This window comes from Gossypium arboreum, chromosome 10 (assembly GCF_025698485.1).
Source record: "Gossypium arboreum isolate Shixiya-1 chromosome 10, ASM2569848v2, whole genome shotgun sequence".
NCBI classification, from domain to species: Eukaryota; Viridiplantae; Streptophyta; class Magnoliopsida; order Malvales; family Malvaceae; genus Gossypium; species Gossypium arboreum.
Genome location: NC_069079.1, coordinates 70,604,483 through 70,628,989, shown reverse-complemented (window position 1 = coordinate 70,628,989; position 24,507 = coordinate 70,604,483). Strand labels below are relative to the sequence as shown.

The 24,507-nt window shown below is 32.4% G+C and overlaps 1 protein-coding gene across 8 annotated transcripts; it reads right to left on the bottom strand.

Moving 5' to 3' along the window:
- Positions 1-8,580: 8,580 nt before the first annotated feature.
- Positions 8,581-17,375, bottom strand: LOC108486432 (protein argonaute 10-like). 8 transcript variants are annotated; one of them, XM_053019840.1, is made up of 22 exons: positions 17,287-17,375; positions 14,765-15,443; positions 14,349-14,557; positions 13,964-14,113; positions 13,737-13,870; positions 13,529-13,638; positions 13,339-13,445; positions 13,018-13,156; positions 12,803-12,919; positions 12,178-12,285; positions 12,029-12,100; positions 11,486-11,608; positions 11,225-11,384; positions 10,912-11,033; positions 10,616-10,753; positions 10,375-10,517; positions 10,226-10,288; positions 9,868-9,931; positions 9,633-9,768; positions 9,487-9,560; positions 9,109-9,235; positions 8,581-9,010 (listed from the first exon to the last, which is right to left on the bottom strand). In XM_053019840.1, the coding sequence occupies exons 2-22, from the start codon at positions 15,260-15,262 to the stop codon at positions 8,820-8,822; spliced, it is 2,985 nt and encodes a 994-aa protein (XP_052875800.1). In that variant the 5' UTR covers positions 15,263-15,443; positions 17,287-17,375; the 3' UTR covers positions 8,581-8,819. The 8 variants fall into 8 exon arrangements, with proteins under 8 accessions (XP_052875800.1, XP_017645974.1, XP_052875796.1 ...); XM_017790485.2 differs by lacking the exon at positions 17,287-17,375 and adding an exon at positions 16,540-17,276; XM_053019836.1 differs by lacking the exon at positions 17,287-17,375 and adding an exon at positions 16,929-17,276.
- Positions 17,376-24,507: the final 7,132 nt, after the last annotated feature.

The window sequence follows — 24,507 nt, the reverse complement described above, 5'->3', positions numbered from 1 at the left end:
GGGAATTTGCAGCGCTAGCCGACCGAGCACACAAAGCTGAGGAATTGAGTAAAAAAAAGAAACAAGCCGAAAGTGAGGCTAGTGTTTCTAGAAAAAGAACTATGTGTAACTCACAATCATTTGCTTCTAAAAAACTAAAGAAGTATTATGATCGTGTGACCACCTCTACGGGATATTCTGGAAGAGAGAGGGGCCCTCAACGTTCTAACCCGAGGTCTTTATCTCCATCTGTGACCAGTGTGGGTAGTGTTAGTAATCCCAAACCAAAATGTAAACATTGTAACAAATTCCATCATGGGGAATGTCGGTCTAGAAGTGGAGCTTGTTTTGGAGGTGGTTTACTCGACCATTTTCTCAGAAATTGTCCAGAAATAGTTGAACAAGAAATAGAACCAACCCCAAAGTCAAGTAATCCTGTCTCGAGGGGCAAACCGCCCTGCCATCCTGGCAATGTTGCTGGTAGTCAAGGTACTACTAAGGATATAACAGTTAGATCTATGGCACGAGCACCTGCAAGGACATATGCTATTCGTGCTAGAGATGATGCTTCTGCATCAGACGTCATTATTGGTACATTTTCGCTACTGCATTGATTGATCCTGGTTCCACACATTCATACATATGCACAAACCTAGTGTCTGTTAAAAATTTACCTGTTGAATACACTAAATTTGTGGTTAAAGTTTCAAACCCCATGGGCTAATGTGTTATGGTGGATAAAGTTTGTAGGAACTGTCCGTTGATGGTAAAAGGTTATTGCTTTCCGACTACCTTGATGATGCCTATCTTGCATATATGATGGATATTAAAGTATCTGAGTCAAAGATTCAGTCAGTCCCGGTAGTATGTAAATTTCCTGACGTATTCCTAGAACAATTACCTAGTTTACCACCGGAAAGAGAGGTGTAATTCTCTATAGATCTTGTTCCGGGAACAACACCAATATCAATAGCACCTTATAGAATGGCTTCTACTGAATTGAAAGAACTGAAAAAACAGTTGCAAGAGTTTATTGACAGAGGTTTTGCTTGACCTAGTTTCTCACGTTGGGGTGCCCCGTTTCTATTTTAAAGAAGAAGGATGGATCATTAAGGTTGTGTATTGATTACAGCCAGCTCAACAAACTTACAATAAAGAACAAGTATTCATTGCCTCAAATCAATGACTTGTTTGACCAGTTAAAGTGTGCTACTATATTTTCAAAGATTGATCTCCGTTTTGGTTATTATCAACTACGGGTAAAGGAATCAGATGTGCCAAAGACAGCTTAGAACCAGGTATGGACACTATGAGTTTCTTGTGATGCCATTCAGCTTGACAAATGAACCTGCAGTGTTTATGGATTTGATGAACAGAAATTTTAGCCCATATTTAGACAACTTTGTGGTGATATTTATAGATGATATTTTGGTTTATTCTCGAGATGAAAATGAACATGCTGAACATTTAAGAATAGTGTTGCAAACCCTACGAGAGAAACAACTGTACACCAAATTCAGTAAATGTGAATTTTGGCTGCGGAAAGTTAGTTTCCTTGGGCATATTGTGTCTGCTAAAGGTGTTAGGGTAGACCCGAATAAAATTTTAGCCATTGTAAATTGGAATGTGTCTGAAGTCTGAGGTTTTCTGGGACAAGCTGGTTATTATCGGAGATTTGTAAAAATATTTTCAATGATAGCTTCTCTGATGACTCGTTTGTTACAGGAAGATGTGAAATTTGAATGGACTGAGAAATGCCAGCAGAGCTTTGACAGATTAAAAGCTTTATTGACAAAAGCTCCAGTGTTAGTTCAGCCAAAATAGGGTAAGGAATTTATAGTTTACAGTGATGCATCATTGAATGGTTTAGCTTGTGTATTGATGCAAGATGGTAAGGTAATAGCATATTCTTCTTGACAGCTAAAGCCACATAAAAAGAACTACCCAACACATGATCTTGAATTGGCAACCATAGTGTTTGCATTGAAAATTTGGCGGCATTACTTGTCTGGAGAAAATGTCACATATTCACTAATCATAAAACTCTGAAATATCTGATGTCACAGAAAGATTTGAATTTGAGACAGTGCAGATGGCTTGAGTTATTGAAAGATTATGATCTTGTTATTGACTACCATCAGGGAAAAGCCAATGTAATGGCAGATGCTTTGAGCAAAAAATCCTTGTATACTTTACGAGCAATGAACACTCGATTTTCGATGTCTGATGATGGTTCAATTATAGCCGAGTTAAAAGTTAGACCAATGCTTTTACAGGAAATTTCTGAAGCTCAGAAAAATGATAGGAAGTTGCAAGCAAAACGGGTATAGAGTGAATGATTCTTGACTCAGAATTTCAGATCGGGATTGATGGTTGTTTATTATTCAGATATAGAGTATGTGTACCGAAAGGTTCAGAACTAGTATAGAAGATTTTGAATGAAGCTCATAATAGTAACATGTTTATACATCCTGGTAGTAATAAAATGTATAATGATCTGAAAAAGATGTACTGGTGGCCAGGAATAAAACAAGATATTTTTGAGTTCGTATCTAAGTGTTTGATCTGTCAATAAGTAAAAGCTGAACATCAGTTGCCTTCTGGACTATTACAGTCAGTCATGATACCGAAATGGAAATGGGAAAGAATTACCATGGATTTTGTAATGGGATTACCCCTGTCCCCAAGGAAGAAAGATGTCATTTGTTTAATTGTTGATCGGTTGACAAAGTCGGCACACTTTATTCTGATGCGTATGGATTATTCCTTGGATAGAATGGCTGAATTATATGTTTCTGAGATTGTCAGATTTCATGGAGTTCCTGTCTCCATTATTTCAGATAGAGATCTTCAGTTTATTTCTCGATTCTCAAGCAAATTGGAAGAGGCTCTGGGAACTCAGTTACACTTTAGTACTGCATTTCATCCGCAGACTGATGGTCAATCTGAACGGGTAATACAGATCTTGGAAGATATGCTTCGATGTTGTACACTTAAGGTTGAAGGTAACTGGGAAAGGTATTTACCTTTGGTTGAATTTGCTTATAATAACAGTTATCAATCTAATATTAAAATGGCATCGTATGAAGCCTTGTATGGATGCAAATGTAGAACTTTATTGTATTGGACAAAACTCAGTGAGAAAAAATTACACAGAGTTAACTTGGTCCGAGAGACCGAGGAAAAAGTGAAGGTAATTCGAGACAGCTTGAAAGCAGCCTCTGATCGTCAAAAGTCCTACGCTGATTTGAAACGAAAAGAAATAAAATTTCAAGTCGGTGATAAAGTATTCTTGAAGATGTCGCCTTGGAAGAAATTTTTTCGATTTGGACGCAAAGAAAAACTGAGTCCACGGTTCATTGGACCATATGAGGTTACTGAAAGAATTGGACCGGTTGCATATCGGTTAGCTTTACCACCAGAGCTTGATCGGATTCATAATGTGTTTCATGTGTCTATGCTATGGTGGTATCGATCCGACCCTTCACATGTTATATCTCCGATAAAGGTAGAGATTTAGCCTGATATGACATATGGTGAAGAACTAATCAAAATTTTAGCTCGGGAAACAAAAGAGTTAAGAAATAAAAAGGTAGCTTTAGTAAAAGTTCTTTGGCAATGACACGGTATTGAAGAAGCTACCTGGGAGCCAGAGGATACTATGAAGAAGCAATACCCAAATCTTTTTACTGGTAAGATTTTTGAGGACAAAAATCCCTAAAGGGGAGAGTTGTCACAGCCCATTTTTCAGTGAAATCGGAACAGTGGTTTCGGGACCATAAATCCGACCCAAAAATATAATTTATTTTTATTTCATTATCTGGTCCGTATTATAATAAGCATGTCATGTGAAAATTTTGAAATAAAAATTTTATCTATTAAGTGCTTAATTACGAGGACTAAATAGCATAAAATGCGAAAGTTGAATTCTAGCAGCTATAAGGATCAAATAGTTATGGAATTCAAAACTTAAGGTCCTTATATGGTAATTAGACCATTAAGAAAAGTATGTAGATTTTTCTTGTTGACTCATCCATGGAATTATAGAAAAATGGCAATAACTAAATTGGAAATACCAAAATACTTAATTGATTAAAAGATGAAAAGAAATATATCATCTTATTTTCATCATCCTCAACCTAAAATTTTATGGAAACCCTAGGAGAGAAAAGGGAAACTTTCAAGGCTTAATTGGGTAAGCTCTATTGTCCCGTTTTTAGTAATTTTGGTATTTTTGAAATCGGGATAGCTTAATCTCTCTATTTGAGGGATTAATTTGAAAAGTTATCAAGGTATGAAAATGGGGCATGGATGTATTATACTGGAAATTAGAAATTTATGGTAGAAAATGAAAGATTATTGATAGATAAACAACTTTTAGATTTTTGATAAAAACTTGAATTAGGAACTAAAATGTAAACTTGTGAAATTGAAGGAAAAATTCTGAAATTTTATGTGTACATGTGCTGTAAATTTTGTAATGGAGCTTTGGTTAGGCTTGGAATACAGAGTAATTTGCACAAGTTTCATTTTCCGGGCCTAGGGACAAAATCAAAATTTATGGAAAAGTTAGGGTTAGGGGCAAAACGGTAAATTTTCCTATGACGTAAATTGAGTTCATTTAAATATGAAATGTGTGGAATTGAAGGTTAAATTATTTTATATAGATCCGGACAACACTAATTTGATGTTAGATCGAGGAAAAGAAAAGGTTTCAGATTAGTAGACTTTTTATGCGAACAAGTGTCGAGGTAAGTTCGTGTAACTTAATCCAGCATGTAATTATGTTAATTGAATGTTGTGTTTGTATGTAATGTGACTTATATTGATGTAAATTACTTGAATGCTATCATGAGAAATTTGATTCATGCTTGAAAATGGTGAATAAGGGTTGAGTCCCGTTTGAATGTTGAGTTCCGATGATTATATGTACTTTCCCGAAACTAATAAGGTCCTGCATTTGTTGCAAACGGGATTTAGCCCAGGCGGGTAATCTCGATATAATACCTCTCAAACATACGTTATGATTAGGGTTTAACCTGGACTGGTAACCCTAATTGAACTCTTTGAGCATAAGCTATATAAAGGATTTAGCCTGGACTGGTAATCCTATTATACGACATGTGGCTCAAGAGTGTGTTCCTTGGTTAAGTACCCTAAGGGGTAACATCGATAAGAATTTACGGATTAATGAATCGTACACCTCGAGTGTACTACTTGAGCATCCATCGGAATTCAATGATTCAACGGACATATAACTCTAGATATGGCATGAAAATCTTGAGATAATATGATAATGTCTTGAAAGAATATTGCTTGATGAACTCATATGTTACTTGATTGATATGGATATTTTGGTAACTAAAATGTTTGATTGAATGTATGTGATTAGGCAATTTAGTCAAATGGATGGAAACATAACATTGTATGCCTAGATTTTAAATAAACAAGATTGGTAAGTTTAGTTTTCGTTATACGAACTTACTAAGTATGTAATGCTTACTCCGTTTTATTTTTCCCCTGTTTTCTAGTGCTCGGAAGCTCGTGAAGGTTGGAAGATCATCAGAGCATCATCACACTATTAACTAGCATTTTCGGTACATATAGTGAAATCATTTTGGTATAATGGCATGTATAGGAAAACTTGACCATTGGTAGCTTGATAATGTTATTTTGTAACCTAGCCATTGGAATGGCTAGTAATGGTTCATTTTGGTATTTCTAAGTAGGCTATTATGACATATATACACATGTTAAGTTGAGTACATGTGATCAAATGTTGTCATTGCCTAAGTTAAATCAAGGTAAGTCTATAAACACTTGTGCTTGCAATGATATGTCATGTTAAATGTTGAAATTGCTTATTTTGAATGCTTGGAGTGGTTGGTATTGGTTGTGTGTTTCAAGTGCAGGTCTTGGGTGAAATTTTGAGTGAGAAATGAAGCTAGAAATGGCTTCATTTTGTCTACACGGGCAAACACACGGGCATATGTCTAGGCCGTGTTTCATGTGGTTACGCTGTGTGTTCCCTACACCTTAATTTTGAGAAACAGAATGCTCAGAATTGGGTACACCGGTAGAGACACGGGCGTGTGTCTCAGCCGTGTGTGCCACACTGCCTAAAACACAGACGGGTGTCTTGGCCGTGTGAAACCTGCACCTATTTTTGAATTGAATTAATTAACCACACGGCCTAGCACACGGGCGTGTGGCATAGCCGTGTGTGCAAGTCAGAGAGTTACACGGGGTCGAAAACGGCCTCTAACACGGGCGTGTCCCAGGGTTACACGAGCGTGTCCCTTAGACTATACGAGCTTGTGAACCCTGCACCTTGGAAAAATTTTGTAAGTTCGCGAAAAATTCTTAGAGGTCCTGATTAAGTCCCGACTCGATTCTAATGCTCGTATTGGGCCTCGAGGGCCCAATCTAGGGACGTTATGGATGACCTCGGTAAATGAATAGTAATTTATGTGGTTTAATGGAAAAATGTTTTGAATGTTCTGGTAATGCTCTAAAACCCTGTTCTAGTGACAGGTATAGGTTAAGGGTGTTCCAATTTTCCATTTGATATCAAATCCACGAATATTCTAATCTTGTTTCTCTTCTGATTCAATTGTGTTCTTTTCATGATTTATTCAATTGTGATTGAGATTATGAATAACATGAGTGGCTAAATCCTTTAGTGAAGATTAACGAGTGGATGGGGGATATGATTAACAGAGGATTTAGGGTTTTCTCAATAGGGTTAGTCGGTATAGTTACATGTTCTTAAACCACTAGGCTTGACAACCCTAGGAAGTTATCATAGGCTAGACGAGGTCGAGAGATAAGTGAAACCGAGTAAATCGTCATTTATCCTGGTTGAGAAAGTGAAGTTGAGAGATAAACGAGTATCAATCAATCGTTTAATTAGTTAGAGGCTGAGAGATAATAATTGGTTAATTGATAGCTAATCCACCCTAAAATCCTAATCCAAAGTTAATTACAAACCCTAAAGCGAGTTAATCTTCCTGATTTGTTTATTCATTTTAGTCATTTGCTATTTTCTTTCTTGTTTATTCATTTAGTTATTTAATTTCTCTCAATTATCTATTTTATGGTTTATCATAATATAGGAATTAATTAGTACTATTTAAACTTATTATGGTAAAAAAAAATTCATATATTTATTCCATTCTCCCTTGAGTACGATCCTTGGAATACTTCCAAGTGTTTCGTAGCACTAATTATATTACAATTTGGCTTGTGCACTTGCGGACACCGCCGTTCTAAATTCTTATATATTTTTTGTGTTATATTTTACTATAAACATAACTCGTTTATAGGCGGTTAGTCACACGCCTATGCGTGAAAGTTGGCTATTACCATTCTAGCAATGCGTGAGCTTCACGCGTAGTGTCTCTGGTGGTCAAAACTTGCATATCAACTATGGAGAATGCGGTGCACCTCCTTGTGTTGGTGGTGAACCCCAAAAATCAGGTCAAACAAGTGACCCACAAAAAATCCAAATCGTTCACATGTAAAACAATGAAACGCGAACCCACTAAATTAAGTCGAGAGGCTCTGATACCATGTACAAAATACTAAAAGATAAATAGCAAAGCACAATGAAAAAGAGAATGAAGTTCTATATTTCATACACCATCAAACGATATATATATATTTATGCATATAAGGATCTACTCTATAGGGAAAGTAAAAAAAAGAATAAAATTAAATCCCTAGTAATCAGCTATATCCATAGTAATTAGCTAATTACATATTTGCATATTCCTTAACAATTATCAATTGAACTCAAGCTTTTAATACATTATAAGATACGACTCACGCACACATAGTTTGTCACTTGCTTAGGATTAAAGTAAGTCACATTATAAATGTTACAAGTGAATAAATCTACAAACGAATCTAGGATTTATTTCACTTGGGTCTTATTCCATATACTGTCAATCTAGTTAATGACATGTATGCATCTATCTTTTGGGAGCCATCAGCTCCGTTACCTAAGACAAAATATGTAATTGTTATCCTACGAAGTTATTGTGCAGCAAAGGTTTGTTTGTAAGGTTCACTCAAGTTTGGGATATGGTACTTGATTCCATTTGCCGGTCAATAGGAGGCGGGGCCAAGCTTAGATTTTGGATTGATAATTGGTTACTTCTCTTGGCCCTTTATGTAGATATCGAGATCCTGATTGTAGCAAACCAAGTCGAACACTAAAACAAATTGGATGGTTGAAACCACCTGTGGGTTGGATTAAATTGTATTCAGATGGAGCAGTAGTTTCTGGTGGTTTTTGCACTTCTGCAGGGGGTTTGCCACGCGACTGCAACGTCTGTTGGTTGGTTGGTTTTTATAGAAGCCTGGGATCTTGTGAAGTGGCTAAGGCTGAGGGACTCCAATTAGCTTGGGATAGGGGCTTTAGGAAAATTATTGTGGAGAATGACAATGTTGCAGTTATTTATCAGCATAATTCATCTGATATTCGAATCTCATACTTGAATCATTCTTAAATCAAATTTATTCTGCTTAAATCCAAATACATTCCATTATAAATCAGACTGTTGTTTGTAATAGCATAGTATTAACATTCAGACAAGATTAAATTGAGAATAAGATGATTAAGGATTCTAAATTAACATTTCTTTACATAAAGATAATAACCTAGTTTTAACATTCTGACATCTGTGGATCATTCCTCCCACGTTTCACATTTTTATCTCAAACTAAACTTTGGAAGACTTTGCAATGATTTCATTTAAACTGTACAAGGAAATTTTAATCATCTGAAAAAAGCTAGTCTATTCATGGTTGCAAATCTCCGACTCCACTCATCCATTCTAACAGTAGAACATCACTCTCTTCACATTCTCCTTCAAGGCTGGCAATGGCCGCACCCCCGATTCTCCCACTACCCTCGTACCTTTATTTTGACCATTACTGCAGCTGTTCGACCCATTCTCTTGCATCTCTGGTTCCATGTAGAACCGTGCACGGAATGCAGCTAAATGTGCATAATATGCAGGAGGAACTGCCAAAAGAACCCACAATATCATCAGTTTGAGTTGCTACTGCCAAAACAGGCTTCAGTACGAAGATAAATTAATAACATAAAAAAATGCCACTTACCGACTGAGACTGAGCGCGTACACCTTGCATATGTGTAACAAAGGTTGTTTGTTAGAGACTGTATACCGTCTGCTGTAAAATTGTTTTCATCCCAAAGAACATGGTAGTGCGCTGGCCGGCTTGTTCCCTGCCATCATTAGACAAACACTTACACATACGATACACAAGACAGCTTAAACATGTTTAAATTACAAGCGAATTAAATAACCACAAATTTCTAATGCATTTCTGGTTATTATGTATAAGTACCTATGAGCATCAGTGATGTCGTATCAATCACCATACAGATATAAACAACAATAAGGCAACACTCGTTAAGGATATTTCAGGAAAAAAGGTTCCCAAGATTAAAAGGAACGAAGAATGTTAATGTTCAACCTGAATACCAGCATGACTGCAAAGGTAAAAATCAAATTCCGTTGGATGACAGATTTTCGAATCAACAACAGTGCCTGTGAGAACAAAATGCAATGCCATTAGAACAACTAATGATGCTCATCCATGACTCTTGAATATCCTTTTACCTGGTAAAATGTTTCCACTCTTATCTGTGCTGCTTCGGTCCCTGTGACTGTTAGCAAAGAGGCGAGTGTGGTGTCGTTTTTGTACAACAATGAAAGTCACCGGTGGTTGATAGTTCGGTTCTAGAGAAGCACAAGCCTACAAATAAATTGTTTATCAGAACCATAATTGTCTTAAAATTCGTTTCAATTGATTTAGAAAGACTTATCAACAAATAAAATATATTCTCACACTCACCTTCCGGATTGCATCTAGTTCATAAAGCAGAACTTGATAAAATTGCCCTTCACTGACACCATCCCTGCTCCAAAAATTCACCATTTAATACAGTACATGAAAGGTTCCCGACAGATCAAACACACCCAGATTTTAAATGCAAGACTACAACTGCATGCAAGGCTTTTGTAGTGGTAAGCCAAGAACCAACAGACAAAATTTCCCAGGAAAAAATGCATAAAAACCATGACAACTCTTCTTGTCCCACTAAATCGTTGGGATAAGACACCTATTGCAAGTTGAATTTTAACCAAGGTGTGGTACCTGGAAATGGAAAATAATAGTATAAACTTTTACCAACGAAATCTGCATCACAAACCTGTAAAATATAATCCTCAGTGGCTTCTGCCCTGTTGCCTTCCTAAAGGATACCAGAAGATCCCTTCACAAGAAATCATAATTAGAGATGAAAATACATACAACTTAATGGTTAAATGCACTTGTTTAGAGGAATTGACAACAGTTTACCTGATCATGCCACCACTAACTGTGCCACGTACAGGGTCCTGCCATGTTTTGTACAAGTCCTGTATAAGTTCCTGTCTATGAGCTTGAGCACATACTAGTCCAGCATATTTTGTCACTTCAGGCCAGTCTTGTGAAGCTACTACCTACAGAACCAGTATACTTGAGAAAGCCGAATCTAATTTTCAGAAAGGTCGATGAAAAACCAAGCTCAAAGAACCTAAACTAAGAGATGGAATTATACAGCTGCTATTGAGGGGCTGGAGTCTTCTCCATTTTCGGGGTGAGTCACATCTGCACCAAATATTATCGTTGGTATATCACTAACTAGTGGTATTCTGCAACTAATAGCATCCAAAAGAACTGTGTTTCTGCCACCCGTCTGCATCAATGATGAGGGATAGCCATTGATTAAGGACTTACAAATATATATAGTTAACAAGAATAGAGAAGCATATAGTAACCATAATGGTCTAAAGTTTGAAATCAAGTCATTCAGGAATATAGATTTATATGTATAACTGGGAGAAGTAATTTAACCTTAACATTGATCTTCAGGGCAACATTAGCCAAGTACTGTTTACTGATCTTGAAGACATGTTTTGTGAGACAGCATTGTGATATCAAGCCTAGATCAGTTTCACAAATTCGCTTCAGATCACCTGAAAAGTAGAATGATGTCAGAATTCGGTACTCCAATACCATGTTGAGATAATTCTTCCAGTTTCCGATCCTTCATTTTGGAAGCAAAGGAGGGTAGGATTTTCAGGAATCATCTTAAGCACATATATGAACAAAGGAACAAAGCATAAATCTAAGAATTAGAATGGCAAACCATCATAACATGACATACCATAAAGTGATCCATTGTTGTCAGGTAATATAGCTAATAGAAGCTCTAATTCTTTTCCCTTGGTTTTATTCATGGATGCATTATAAACATGCTTCAAGGCTTTTTCCACTAGCTCAGGCCTGGCACTATAGATTGGAATAACAGGCTCTGGATTGAACTCCTATATAACAGCAATGGCTTATAAAATTTTACTTGAAATTATGGGGGAAAAACAACATTTTGATCTTAAATGCCCAAAGATTATAAGATAAAGAAAATTACCATGCCAGAAACTTGGCACATTTGAGCAAGTTCAATGCAAAACCCACGAGCAACACTCTCTTGCACACTTCGTGAGAAGTTAATACATGCCCATCGGCTAACAGTCATCCCATTGATCATTTTCTATACATCATTAAAACAAGAGGCCAAATTATCAGCAACACAGGCTACAAAAAGAATCTATAAACTTAGGCTTTGCTTGATAAAATGGAAAGAGAAGTGGAAAATTGGAGGGGTAGAATAATGGAAAGATGGGGAAAAAAAATTCCATATTTGTGTGCTTGGTAGGGAAATAAAACATTTGAAAAATGTATAATAGACCCTCTAATTTTATCTACCCTCCCCCCTTTTCCACCCAATCAACCAAGCACAATTTTCCACCCAAATTTTATAATTTGAAAAATGTATAATAGGCCCTTTGAAAATTTAATAACTTCAATATTTTTCTCCCCTTTTCTCTATTAAAAGGGAATGAGGAAGGTAGGAAAAAGGAGAACTTGCCAGAAAAATGAATAATATTGAAAACGTAAGTATGCATCTTACCTTGTTCATCATATTCCACTGCCCAACTTGAGGCAGACAATCCTTTTCTTTTCCAGTTTCATGATATTTCAGCTGCAAGAAGCCAATGAAATGGTAAAAATGAATAAGAAATCCTTTTTCCTTAGGTTAGCAGTTTGAAGATATATTACCCAAGGGGCAGGAAGGATTCGTGCCTCGACTGAAGCAAGCTTTTCACTGATTTTGACCCCAAACTCCTTTGCGTAAGGATCTTGGTCGTAAGCATTATGTTGAACCGTCTGCTTGTGTTCAACATGCAGCCAATACATTTAGTTATTACAAAACCAAAATAATACTAAATTACTTCCAACATCAAAAACCAAAATATTTGCTCTGCATGCTAGTATCTTATCCATTTCAAGAGATTCCTTTCTCTAAAAGTCTGCAACTTTATGTATAAAGTTCAGTATTTGCATCAATTTCACCCTCATATGAACTTGATTTTCAAACTATAAATGGAATTTTTGACATGTATAGAATATTATAGCAACTTTGTACACTGTCCCACAAGTTATGTGCTATAGGAAATCTGCAGATCCTTTTATTCATCAATCATCTGAAAGATGTAGGTATGATAGTAGTCACGCTTCAATTCTTAATTGCAATAGAGCAGTAGCCATGTATTTTAAAGTTTCTTTCATTCCTTCCGTGGGTTATGAATAAACAAAGGTCATAAATCCGATAATGTAAAGTTTGCCCAAATACTGGATGGGGGTACTTTTTATATAACATGCAGGACTGCAGTATCATACGTACCTGCAAAATGTCATGCTCCCGATCCCTTGGTCTTTGGCATGTGACTTTCAAGAGAGCAGTAATTTGCCTTTCATTCAATCTTTTTGTGTATCGCTGTCCCTCAACAATTTTGCAAGCCTGGCAAAGCAAAGAATTCGGATTTCCCATGAGAACTTGACAAAAACAAAAGAAAATGTTGAAAATGAAAAATTACAAAATTTTCTGTGACATCTCACCTCCATAGGTAAATAGTTTGCCTTTCTTTGGTTTCCTACTTGAAGACAAGGTAGATGTGTATGCTGAATTGTAAAGCCATACATCTCTTGGAAGTATTCAACAATAGACTTCATGGTTGAATTATCATCAACAGGAAACCTGAAAAGGGAACCATAAATAAGTTCGAAATATAACTAATTATACATCCCCAAAAAGAAAGAATAAGGTCAGTGGAACTTCTTTATTTCACTCTCATTCAAGCATCAGTATATACTTAACATCAATGATTTTTTATCAACCAAATTCAAGCAGAAACCAGGAAATAGAGAGCTGAAACTTACACTAACTCTCTAGTAGGCTGAGAAGTCAATCCTGAAACACGGTATTTTCTACGTACATTCCCTCTATGGGTTACCTCGACTTTCACTCCTCTGAGTGCCTTTTTAATCTGCCAGAGATTTCAAAATAAATTATGATTAAATAAAATGACAAGAATGAAACCAGGCTGCAGCTGCAGTAAAAAGAAGAGACCTTCACACGATCAGAATCAGACAATGGCCTTGACAATAAATCCTTGCCTACTAGCTGAGCAACAAACTCTATAACAGGGAGTGGCTCAATGAAGGCAGCCGAAGCCATATCTATTACAAAGGTAAAATAGAGGTTAAAAAGGAAGATGAGAAAGTCAATCCAAGTTAACTGCCAAATGATTTTGTAAATTTTACCATAATTAACATACCAATATTCAGAGACAAGCCCATCTGTGTCGGCCTAATACTCTGGTAAAAACCGCACCATGACTCCAAACCGTCACCAAGCCTTTGCGGTGCTCTAATATCAGGTGAAAAGAAGGATCTCCCAATAGGACAATACCTTCCAAGAATCAGCAGAGTGAGATCCACAGAAGAAAAATTATCATAGCTAGAATCATTCTATGTTAAACACAAACACTTTTCCGACTTGTACCTCTTTGTTGATAACTCTCGTAACACAATGTCAAGTATCTGCAGTGCTTCTTGTGGAGCATCAGCGCGCTTACCAGCTAGAAATTGGCCTAAATGATGCATGTTTGCTCGTGCAACAAACTTAACTACCACTTTATATTCTCTTTCTCTCCTGTAAAATCATATATGTCATAGGAGATCAACTCAAAAGGAGGTAATGCATACTGTATACTACTTTAGTTCTTTCAGTAAATTGATAGAATAATAATAATAAGGAAATAGATACGGAAATGGTGAAATAATTTAATCTCATATTATTTAATTTCATGAACTTTGGTGGAGAAAATAAAACACAAATTGCACAACAAAAGGAAGTAGAAAATCCACGAAAGACAATATCTACTCACTTGGGGCCATTGATGCCATCGTCTTCATCTACAAGCTTGACACTAAACTCCTTCCACGAAAATGGAAATTCACCAGCTGTGTACAGACTCTTTCGGCCATCATAAGCAGGTAATCTCATTCCTAGCTCTGATTCTTTGTACAATTTCACAAGCTCTGCCATTATAGCTCTGTTCATCGATCGGGATGTCACTTCAGGAGTTATAGTAACCTGCAATGAAGCAGAATACAGGTTTGCAAGAGGTAAACAGCAACGAGAACAGAGTTTAAATACCATACATACCAATAAAATAAAAGAACATGAACAAATTATATAATTACAAACTAAATAACTAAAGTAGTAACCATACATGAAAAAAATGAACCAATGATAATGTAAATAAAAAAAGAGGCAAAACAAGAACAAAAATGAGCTTACATCATACTGGTTTAAGTCCTTGTCTGGTAACTCAGCAAAGAAATGGTTAGCCTTTACAATACACTTGGTTCCAACTTGACCAAAACCAGGCCTAGATGCAAAATTCAAAGACTTGCTTGAAGTAGGAAACCCCATTTCCTTTCCAGGCAAATTATGATCATTCTGAATAGACCCATTTGAAGTAGCAGCCAAAATATCAGCAGAACCAGGATTCACTGGCTTCTGTGCTACCGTGCAGTGCCTCGAACTCGGTCTCATACAAACATCGCCTTGATCAGATTTTCTACCACCTCTTCCTCTTCTTCTTCCTTTGTTCTTCGTTGGAGGTGAGGTGTGGTTACGGGATTGTTTTGTGTTGTGTGGTTCATGACCTGCTGCTGGACCTTTTCCATTTTGTGCAGTCTTTGGCGTTCTTTGAATCGGGTTCATAGTGTTTTGCAAGTGATTCTTTATCACAAGGTGTTGCTCTGAGTTATCTTTCATTTGCCTTATAGGCATACTGGTAAGCTTTCTCTGAACTTACTCGGCGAAACTGATGCAAGACAAGAACAAAAGGCTTGTACAAAAGAGAAACAAAGTCTGAATTTCTTTCAGGGATCGGCACACGCATAAAGTACTGGTTTCTCTTCTATTCTTGTACTACTTTCCCTCACCTACAAGTAATAATTACACTTTCTGCCTGAAAATATAAACAAATAAGGAAAATGTATGTCAGTGGAAAAACATCTTCAGAAGGGTAAAATACAAATGTTGATCTATGTTAAACACACTTGCGTGAATGTCCCAAGTAAAAATGTATCAGAATATTATTATTTTAAGGACTATATCTTAACATCATGTCATGTCTGAACATATACCAAAATATATGTCAAAATGTATTGAACATAAGTATTTTAAAGAACAAATTAAGAGTAAAAACTAAAAGGACAAGGGCAAAAACTCCAGACTTTTTTGCTCCTGGCAAGCTTTACCGTTCTTTTGCAACACTAGAACCCCAAATCTTTCACCTTTTTTTTCAGCATTTAACTCCCTAAAACTACAGACTCCTAAATTTAGAACTGAAAAAAATATATAGACTTGGAGAAATAGAACTATAAAAACCATTCTGCAAACCTATGCGTGAATTAAAACCACAATTGTTCCAATTTTTGCTTCTGAAATATTGCTAAAAAAAAAAAAAGACTAAGCAAAGTAGAGAGAACCAAAGGCACAAAGCCCCAAACCTGCAAGACTGTAACTTAAAAAATTGGTAAGCAAAGACAAAACTGAATATCAACTCCAAAATCAAACCTTCTTGAGAAACCTCTATTGTGAAACCAATGACCATTTAATAATAATAATTTAATAGCAGCCCAAAACAAAAACAAATAGAACTACCCACAAGACAAAAATCTATTCCCCTAAAGCTTGTCCCTACCAAAAACTGAAAACTTTATTAGGAAAAAAAAAATCAGATTAGAAATGAATGAATATAAGCCCAATCAGATAAAAACATAGGAACAGCATTGAAGAAAGTTCATTTATTTTATTTATTTCAATGTAAACAACATAATTTGAAACCGTAAGGTACATAGAAAGAATAAAAGCCATCTAGAAAAAAACAAAAAAACAAGAACATGGATACAAAGAGAGGGAATAAACATTGAAAAGGGCAGAGAAATCACTATCTCGTGGATATTCCAGAAAATGAAAACACAAAAAATTTAATGCTTAATAGTAAAATGAACCCATTAAATGGAATCATAAATGTTACTAGTATATATTCGAAAACTCACCAACCAAGTGGAAACCAATATGCAAAGCACTTAACTTTGAAGGCAAAACAAAGAAGAGAAAGAGGAAGAGGTTAGAAAAGATGGGTTGAAGCCAAGGAAGGTGAAAGACAGATTGAAAGAGAAAGCAGAAAAGGGAGATAAAAGATGGTTTTTTTCTAGGAATGATGGAGAGACAAGGGAGAAAAATAAGAGCAAAGAAAAAAATTTTAAAAAAATAAGTAGGGAAGGGGGGGAGTGAAAGAGAGATGATGATGATGATGAATCTTTATACACGCATGCAAAGTGCTTTTGGTGTTTTCTTTATCACGTGTAAAAGCCTTTGTAAGCCCCCCCCCTATCTGTTTCTCTCTCTGTGGATTGCTTTTAAAAAAACATGGCTTTGGCCTTACCTTAGCATTAGCCTCTCCTTCTCCTCTCCCCCCCTCTCTCTCTCTCTCTCTCTCCGCTTTATGCTTTGTTCTTGGCTCTGAACTGATGGCGCAGCCTCGGGGACGTACCAGGACACCTTTTTTTAAGACTAATAAAGCTAAAAGTAAAAAAAAGAGAAGCCTGTCTTTCAATGTATAGACATTAGACATGGATAAATAATTAAATATATAGTCAGAGAGAGTGTATGAGTGGGACTGACTACGGAGATGGTGAAGGTAGTTGGATTGAAAGGAAGGAAGGGGGATTTGGCAAATACCCCGAAAACAACTGAGGATTTAATTACAGCAATCATATAGACAGTAGGAGAATAATTCGAACCTCCAGTTGCTGCCCTATAACTTTTTATTTTTGGTAGAGTGTTGGATGAAATTGAGTAAAAAAATTTTGAGTTAATGGAGCTTGGAGTTAATGAGTTTTATTTTATTGTTTTAATTTAATATTGTTTAGTATAACTAATTTAATATTATAGTACATTAATTTGAAATTATATATATTTAAAAATTTTAAAGTAAAATAATAAAAATAAAATATTTTAATATGATAAATTTGAATTAATAATTAAGTTGAAAAATTATTATTTTAGAAAATTTTAAAAGGGCAACTTTTTTATATATTTTTAGAAGTTTTATATATTTTTTAAATATATATTTTGAATTTTTAAAATTATTTTGAATTTTTTGTAATTTTTGTTAAGAGAGACTAATTTACTTATTTTTAAAGTTGACAGGGACTAAAAGGGTATTTACACCAATCTATTATTTGAATTATTTAAATTATTCGAATTGTGAAATTTAACTCGACTAAAACTCGAAACTCGAATTGAGTTATTGGAGTTAACTCTAATTATTCGAATAACTCAATTTAATTAACTCAAAATTAAAAAAAATTAATTTTATCGAATCAAATCAAATTTTACTCAGTTTGAATTTGTTACAATCGTATTTGCATAGTGTATACTTATATAAATTTATGTAATTTAATAATTTGACCCTTAAATTTTGTGACAGGACATTTTTAAACAATAAAAAAATATGTGGCAGCTTCGTATCTTAACACATCGCAAGTTATTATAAAAATTAAAAATTATAAAATTATTTTACAGTAAGAGTGAACTTGGTAGGTATTTGTCTTACTTTTTAATAATTTTATATAGTTTTATTTTTCGAAATATATCAAATTTTATATTATTATTTTGTAATTAAAATATATTAAATAAAAAATAAATTTTTATAAAAGTATATATATAATTAATAAGTAGTTGGGTGCAATGATAAAGCACATTGCACTCTCAATGAGAGAATGTAGCTTGAACCTTGAATATATATATATATATATATATATATATATTTATTTATTTATTTAGGTTCATTCTAAACTTAATTTTATATATTTTAAATTTTTTATAAAATATCAACTTTTATATTATTATATTTTGAAATTAAAATTTATTAAAATATTATCTCGTGTCCATAATGATCATGGACAAACGAATATCCAAATATGAATTTGAATGTCACTTTATCCGATTCATTCTAAATTTATTTTTTAGAAATTTTATTCATTTTATCTTTATAAAAATTGATTATATGAATATCGAAATATATAGAATCAAATACTAACAAATCAATACATTATAAAACCTAAATGAATTAAAAATCATAACATAATAATATATAAATAGTAACAAGTTAAAGTTATGAAATTACTAAAACATGTCTGGAATAATATCGGACAAAATGATATTCAGGAGCATTTGAATCTAAACTTCCCAGGGGCGAAGCTAGGGGCTGACATGGGCCCCGATCTCTCCTAAAATGTAAATTTGTTCTTTTGACCCTTAAAATTTTTTAAAAAATTTTAAATTAGTAAAGGTAAAATTGCACTTTAACCCCTAAAATTATAAAAAATTCAATTTAATCCTTTACAAATTATAAAGATATAAATTATAAAAAATTAAAATTTTATCCAGCCCCAACAATTTGTTCTAGCTTCGCCTTGAAACTTCTTATTGTTTATATTCATTTTGGTTGTGAAATAATTTTTATATATTTATTTTAAATATTTTATTTCAAAATAATATTATAAAAAGATGATGTTTTTATAACAATTAAAAATTATATAAATTTTAAAAAAATTAAGTATATAATGCATATAGATTATGTCTAGATTCATTCTTAATGTAAAATAAATTTATTTTTTTAGTGCTTTGTCACGTATGATTTTCAATGTCGCACCGTTAGAATTTAACAACACTATATAAAGGTAAGAAAAGTATCTAAAAAACAATTTAGATATCAAACATATTTAATTTAGCAAGCAAAATATATACTAAACCTTGTATAAATTCTAATGCATACTTATATTAATGTATAGAAGTGATAAACGACTGGATTTGGCAGCTTTAGATTCAACTCTCTTTGTATTTAGATGGTTTGAGCTAGAATTATTTGAGTTTAAATTGATTTGGATTCAAATTTTCATAAATTTAAAATTTCTTGACTTTAATTTTACTAATATGATTTTAAATTAATTTATTAATAATATTATTAGTGGTACCAGGTTTAGTAATTTGTGGAACTTATAAATTAATTTACTATAATTGAACTGTTTATTTTTTGTATGTAGTATAATTGAATTGTTGTATTATTAAATTAATATATTATATTAAAAGATATTTTATGCAAGCATTAAATTTAAAATTTGGATATTGATTTATTATTAATGTTTTTATTTATTATAAATATATATTTAAAAATTATTTATATTCATAATTAACATTTTTTAAAATTTATTTCATTGTATAATTTGCTTAAATGAAAACTTAAATGAAAAATGTGCTCCTATGATACTTTTTCAACTTAAGTGTAAAGTGGTATTTAAACTTTGATTCTTCAAAGGTTACCCTCAAATATCAAAATATCAAAGAAATGTGTGACACATGATATTTTTATTTAAATAAAAATTTTAATTTTAAGATTAAATGAAATTAAATATTTTTATAATTTCTCACCTATCCATGGTAAAAAAATTTCAAAGCAAATCAGAATATGACACGTGCCATTTTAAAATAAATTAAATATTTATTTTCATTCTGTCTCTTGTTCCAGGTATGTAAAGTTCCATCCACTGATTTGAACCATTTCTCCCATCTTTCACAATTGCAGTGACGTACATTTTCCTAATATCTTCTCTTTTACTTTTTTTATACTACGCATGAGGATTGACATGTAATTATACATTTATTTCTCTTTTTTCCCTCCCAACTCCAACCCAGAAAAAGAAAGCTGCTAACGTGTCATCATTTGGAACAGAGACTTGTACAGTATTGCTATGTTTCTTCTTTCTGTATATATTTATAGATTATAGATATGGTTAGCAAACGAGTGTAAAAGCTGGGCAATTTTATCCAAATCACTAAAAAAAAAATTACGCCTTTAAAAACAATTATCTAAATAATTTAAAATAAACAGTAAAATTAAATTATGGAGATTAGATGGGGACATTTCTATTTAAATAATAATTTTAGAATTTTGCACACTAATGGTCTGTATTTTTTAATCGTATCATATTGATATATATTTATATTAATATTTAAAAATAAATTTAGATCTTGACACACTAATAGTCGGCACTCATTTATCTCATTAAAAAAATATTTTGGATATATCTAATTAAACCCGAAGCCAGAGACCACTGTATTTCTTTTTACTATAATTCTGAGAGATCATAGGTTAACCTGACAACTGAACTAGAAAAAGAGTAAATATTCACCCATGAAAATTTGAGTTTAATTTTATTTGATTGTTCAATTTTTGTTGATCTGAATCTAATATGAATATGATAAAAAATAAAATAAAGATTCGTTATAACAAAACCAAGATAAGACATTATCTAGAAATAGAAATCGTGTTTAATTCCTTTTATATATATATCCAATAGATCCAAACAAGATATACAAGTTTCTAATAGATGATAAAACCTCAAAACAAAGAATCTCAAGATTCAATTATTCATTAACTACATGTATATCTTAAGATTAAGAATAAAATTTTTTTAGTCTTTTTTTTTTCGCAAGAAGTTGGAGGAGAAGAAACTCTCATGTCCAATTCTATAGTAGAGACGGAATTCATAAACAACCATCAACTATAACCCCAAAAGAACCCGATTTAGTAAACATTATAGAGGAAGAATGAAGGGATATCTTATTGAGGTAATCAAATTTGTTTCGTAGATATGCTCCGAATCTTTTGATTGCTCGTCAATTTTAAGTCTATTTAAAATTAAATATTTTAAATACTATTTAATTGTTTCTAAATTTATAAATATATTACAAGTTATTTTTAAATAAAAGAAATAATAATTTAGCAATATTTATTTGACTTATTATAAAAGATGAAAAATATTAAAGTAATTTTATGAAAAAAATCTAATTTAATTGTGCATATTAAATTTAAATTAATTTTAAATTTAATAATAATGTGAATGATGCAATCATAATTAACAACATGATAAATAGTTCAATATTATTTTAAAATATAAAATTTATAATCAAACTTGGGAAATAAAAAAGATGAGAAAATGAGGAAGGGTTAATATTGTAATATTCTCTCCCCTTTTGTTGGGTCAGCGTGGGCCTTTGTTGGTTGACACCTGACATGCCCAAAATATCTTTTTTTTTAACAAATAAAGGAGTGTCGATCGTCTGTGTGCTAGCACTCAATAAATATTTTTTATCTAATAAAGGGGTGCCACCTATCAATGAGTCTAACACCCCAAATTTTTTTTAAATACTGATATAATTATATGCTAGATGATACGGTTTGAAAAAAATATATGTGTGTCAGTCATCTAGTATCCAAAACCCCAAAAAATATTTTTTTAACAGAAAAATAGTAGTGTCGACTATCTAATTCCCATAACATAATTTTACTATTTATTTTAGGATATTTAAGTTGATTGTTTTTTAACTAAGATCATTTACGTCAACAATTATTTTTTGGGTCATTTAGATAAAATAGCCATAATGGTAAAGGATGTCGAATTTCTTAATAATAACAAATGGAACATGGTGCATCGGCTAAAACAGGAGCTAAAATGAATCAAGTTCAATTTGTGTAATCTTTTGCCTAATGTGTTTTGTGGTATTTTATATCTATTTTAATGTTGTTTTGGGGTGAAATACCCATATATGCTAATTTTTAATTAAAATTATTGAATTAGGTCGAATTTTTTGAAATTTATGGTTGATTTTAAGGAGAGTGTGTAAAATGTGTCCAGCTTGACCCGTTTTCAGTGAATTTTGCAGGAAAAGGCTTTTAGCTAGATATACTTTTCTGCTCAGTTCGCAAAGCACGTCCAGTTGGACTTGTTTTTTCTATTTTCTCTCATCGATTGGTTTTAGGGTTTTTTTCTAGATTTTTTAATTTTTAACTTTTTTTATATATTCTTTAAGAATTTTTTATAATTTTTATATTTGTTAAAAATATAAAAGTTGGAATTTATATAAATATTTTGAATTTTAAAATTATTTTGAAATTTTAAAATTACTCATGTAATTTTTAAAAATTTTATGAGAAAAATTAATTTGTTCATTTTCAAAATTGATAGGAACCAAAAGGGTATTTATACCAATCTATTATTCGAACTGTAAAATTTAACTCGATTCAAACTTGAAACTCGAATTACTTATTCGAGTTAACTAGAATAACTCAAAATCCGATTTTTTTTTAAATTTTTTTGAATAAAATTGAGTTTTGCTGACCCTAGAGGAACAAGTAAATATGCTAAAAAAATGTGCATATTTTCTGAAAATATTATCCTGAGATATCTGACCAATTTCGGGGTGAGGGGCAATTTTGCAAGGGGGTTAACAATGGGAGAGTTTGGGACTCAAAATTCCGTCCAATTGGACGTGCTTTGCTAACTTAGTAGGAAAGTACGTCCAATTGGAAGTATTTTTTTGCAAAATCTTTTGAAAACGTGTCCAATACACACTCTCTCTAAAATCGCCATATTCCACTAAATTTCGAAAAAAATAGGCCTAATCCAATAAATTTGGTTAAAAATCAGCATATATGGGTAATTCACCCATTGTTTTGTCGCCGCATAGTTTTTTTTGTATTATTTTTTTATTTGAACCAACGCTGTTCAATTTTAATATAAAGGTTAGGGTAAATTATAAAATTAGTCACTCAACTATTAACGTGTTTCTGTTTTGGTCATTAAACTTAAAATTTTTAATTTTGTTAATAACATTTTAGATTGTCTCTTTTTTGGTTACTCTTTATTAAATAGTTAACTTAAGTGATGATGTGATTTTTTTAGTGGTATAATAACACATTTAGTCCTCAATAATTACACATTCTATCAATTTGATTTTCATTCTAAATAATTCAATAAATTTAACCCTTCATGTTTACAAATTCTATCAATTTGATCCTCGAACGCATATAATTAAATATAAATATAATTAAATGACTATTATATATTTGAAAAGTACAAAATATAATATTATTTTATATATTTATAAAAATAATACTAGCAATTCTATCACAAGTGTATTGATGTGGAAACCACTATTTAGAACACAAATGTGTATTTAAAATAACATACAATAAGTAATAAAATGTATGGTTTGAAATTAGTAATAATAACACATGAAATATGTACGGTATTAAAATAAAAAATAGATTAAATTTTAAATAAAATGAAATTTAAACACATAAATATTTCAGATAACTACGACGGAGATACCTGATCTTCGCTTCGATTTTTTTTTTGAACAATTGTCGCTAACAACCTTGGCTAGCTTTCTACAAAATAGGATAGGAGTAATTAAATACATCAATCCTAAATTGGTGTCGAGATAATGTGTGACACCAACTCAATCAACGACATTATTAATATAAAAATTCTATCACACACGTTTGCACTTGAAAACCAATATATTTAGAATGCATGAATGCATTTATAAATAACATACAATAAATAATGAAATATAATATTTGAAACTAATAACAATAACGCATATCAATATGCATGAAATTAAAATTAAAAAGTTGTTTAAATTGTAAGTAAAAGAAAATTTAAATAGGTAAACATATCATATTAAAAATATTAAATGAATTTCACTTGTTTATAATAGCATTGTTTTTTTTTCTTGAGTTGATATCGAGTTGAGTTGTGACACTAACTCACTAACTCAACCAACAACATTATCAATAAGATTATGACATACCAACGATGTGGGTGAAAATAATTATATAATATATTTATTAAGAATTAAAATAAAAAAATAAATGTTATTTTAGTTGAAACGACAGAGTTGAGAGAATATATGTTTGTTGTTTGGGGTTCAAATCTCATCATAAGCATGATTTTTTTTTTTAATTTTATATAAAAGATAAAAATACTCTTAAGTTGATATTTATTACTTTATTAAAATAAGGGCATTTTGGTAACTCATTAACTGAGTTAGGACCCACTTATAGGTGACACCAACTCTGCCAAAAAATTTATATATAAAAACTCAATCAGAAT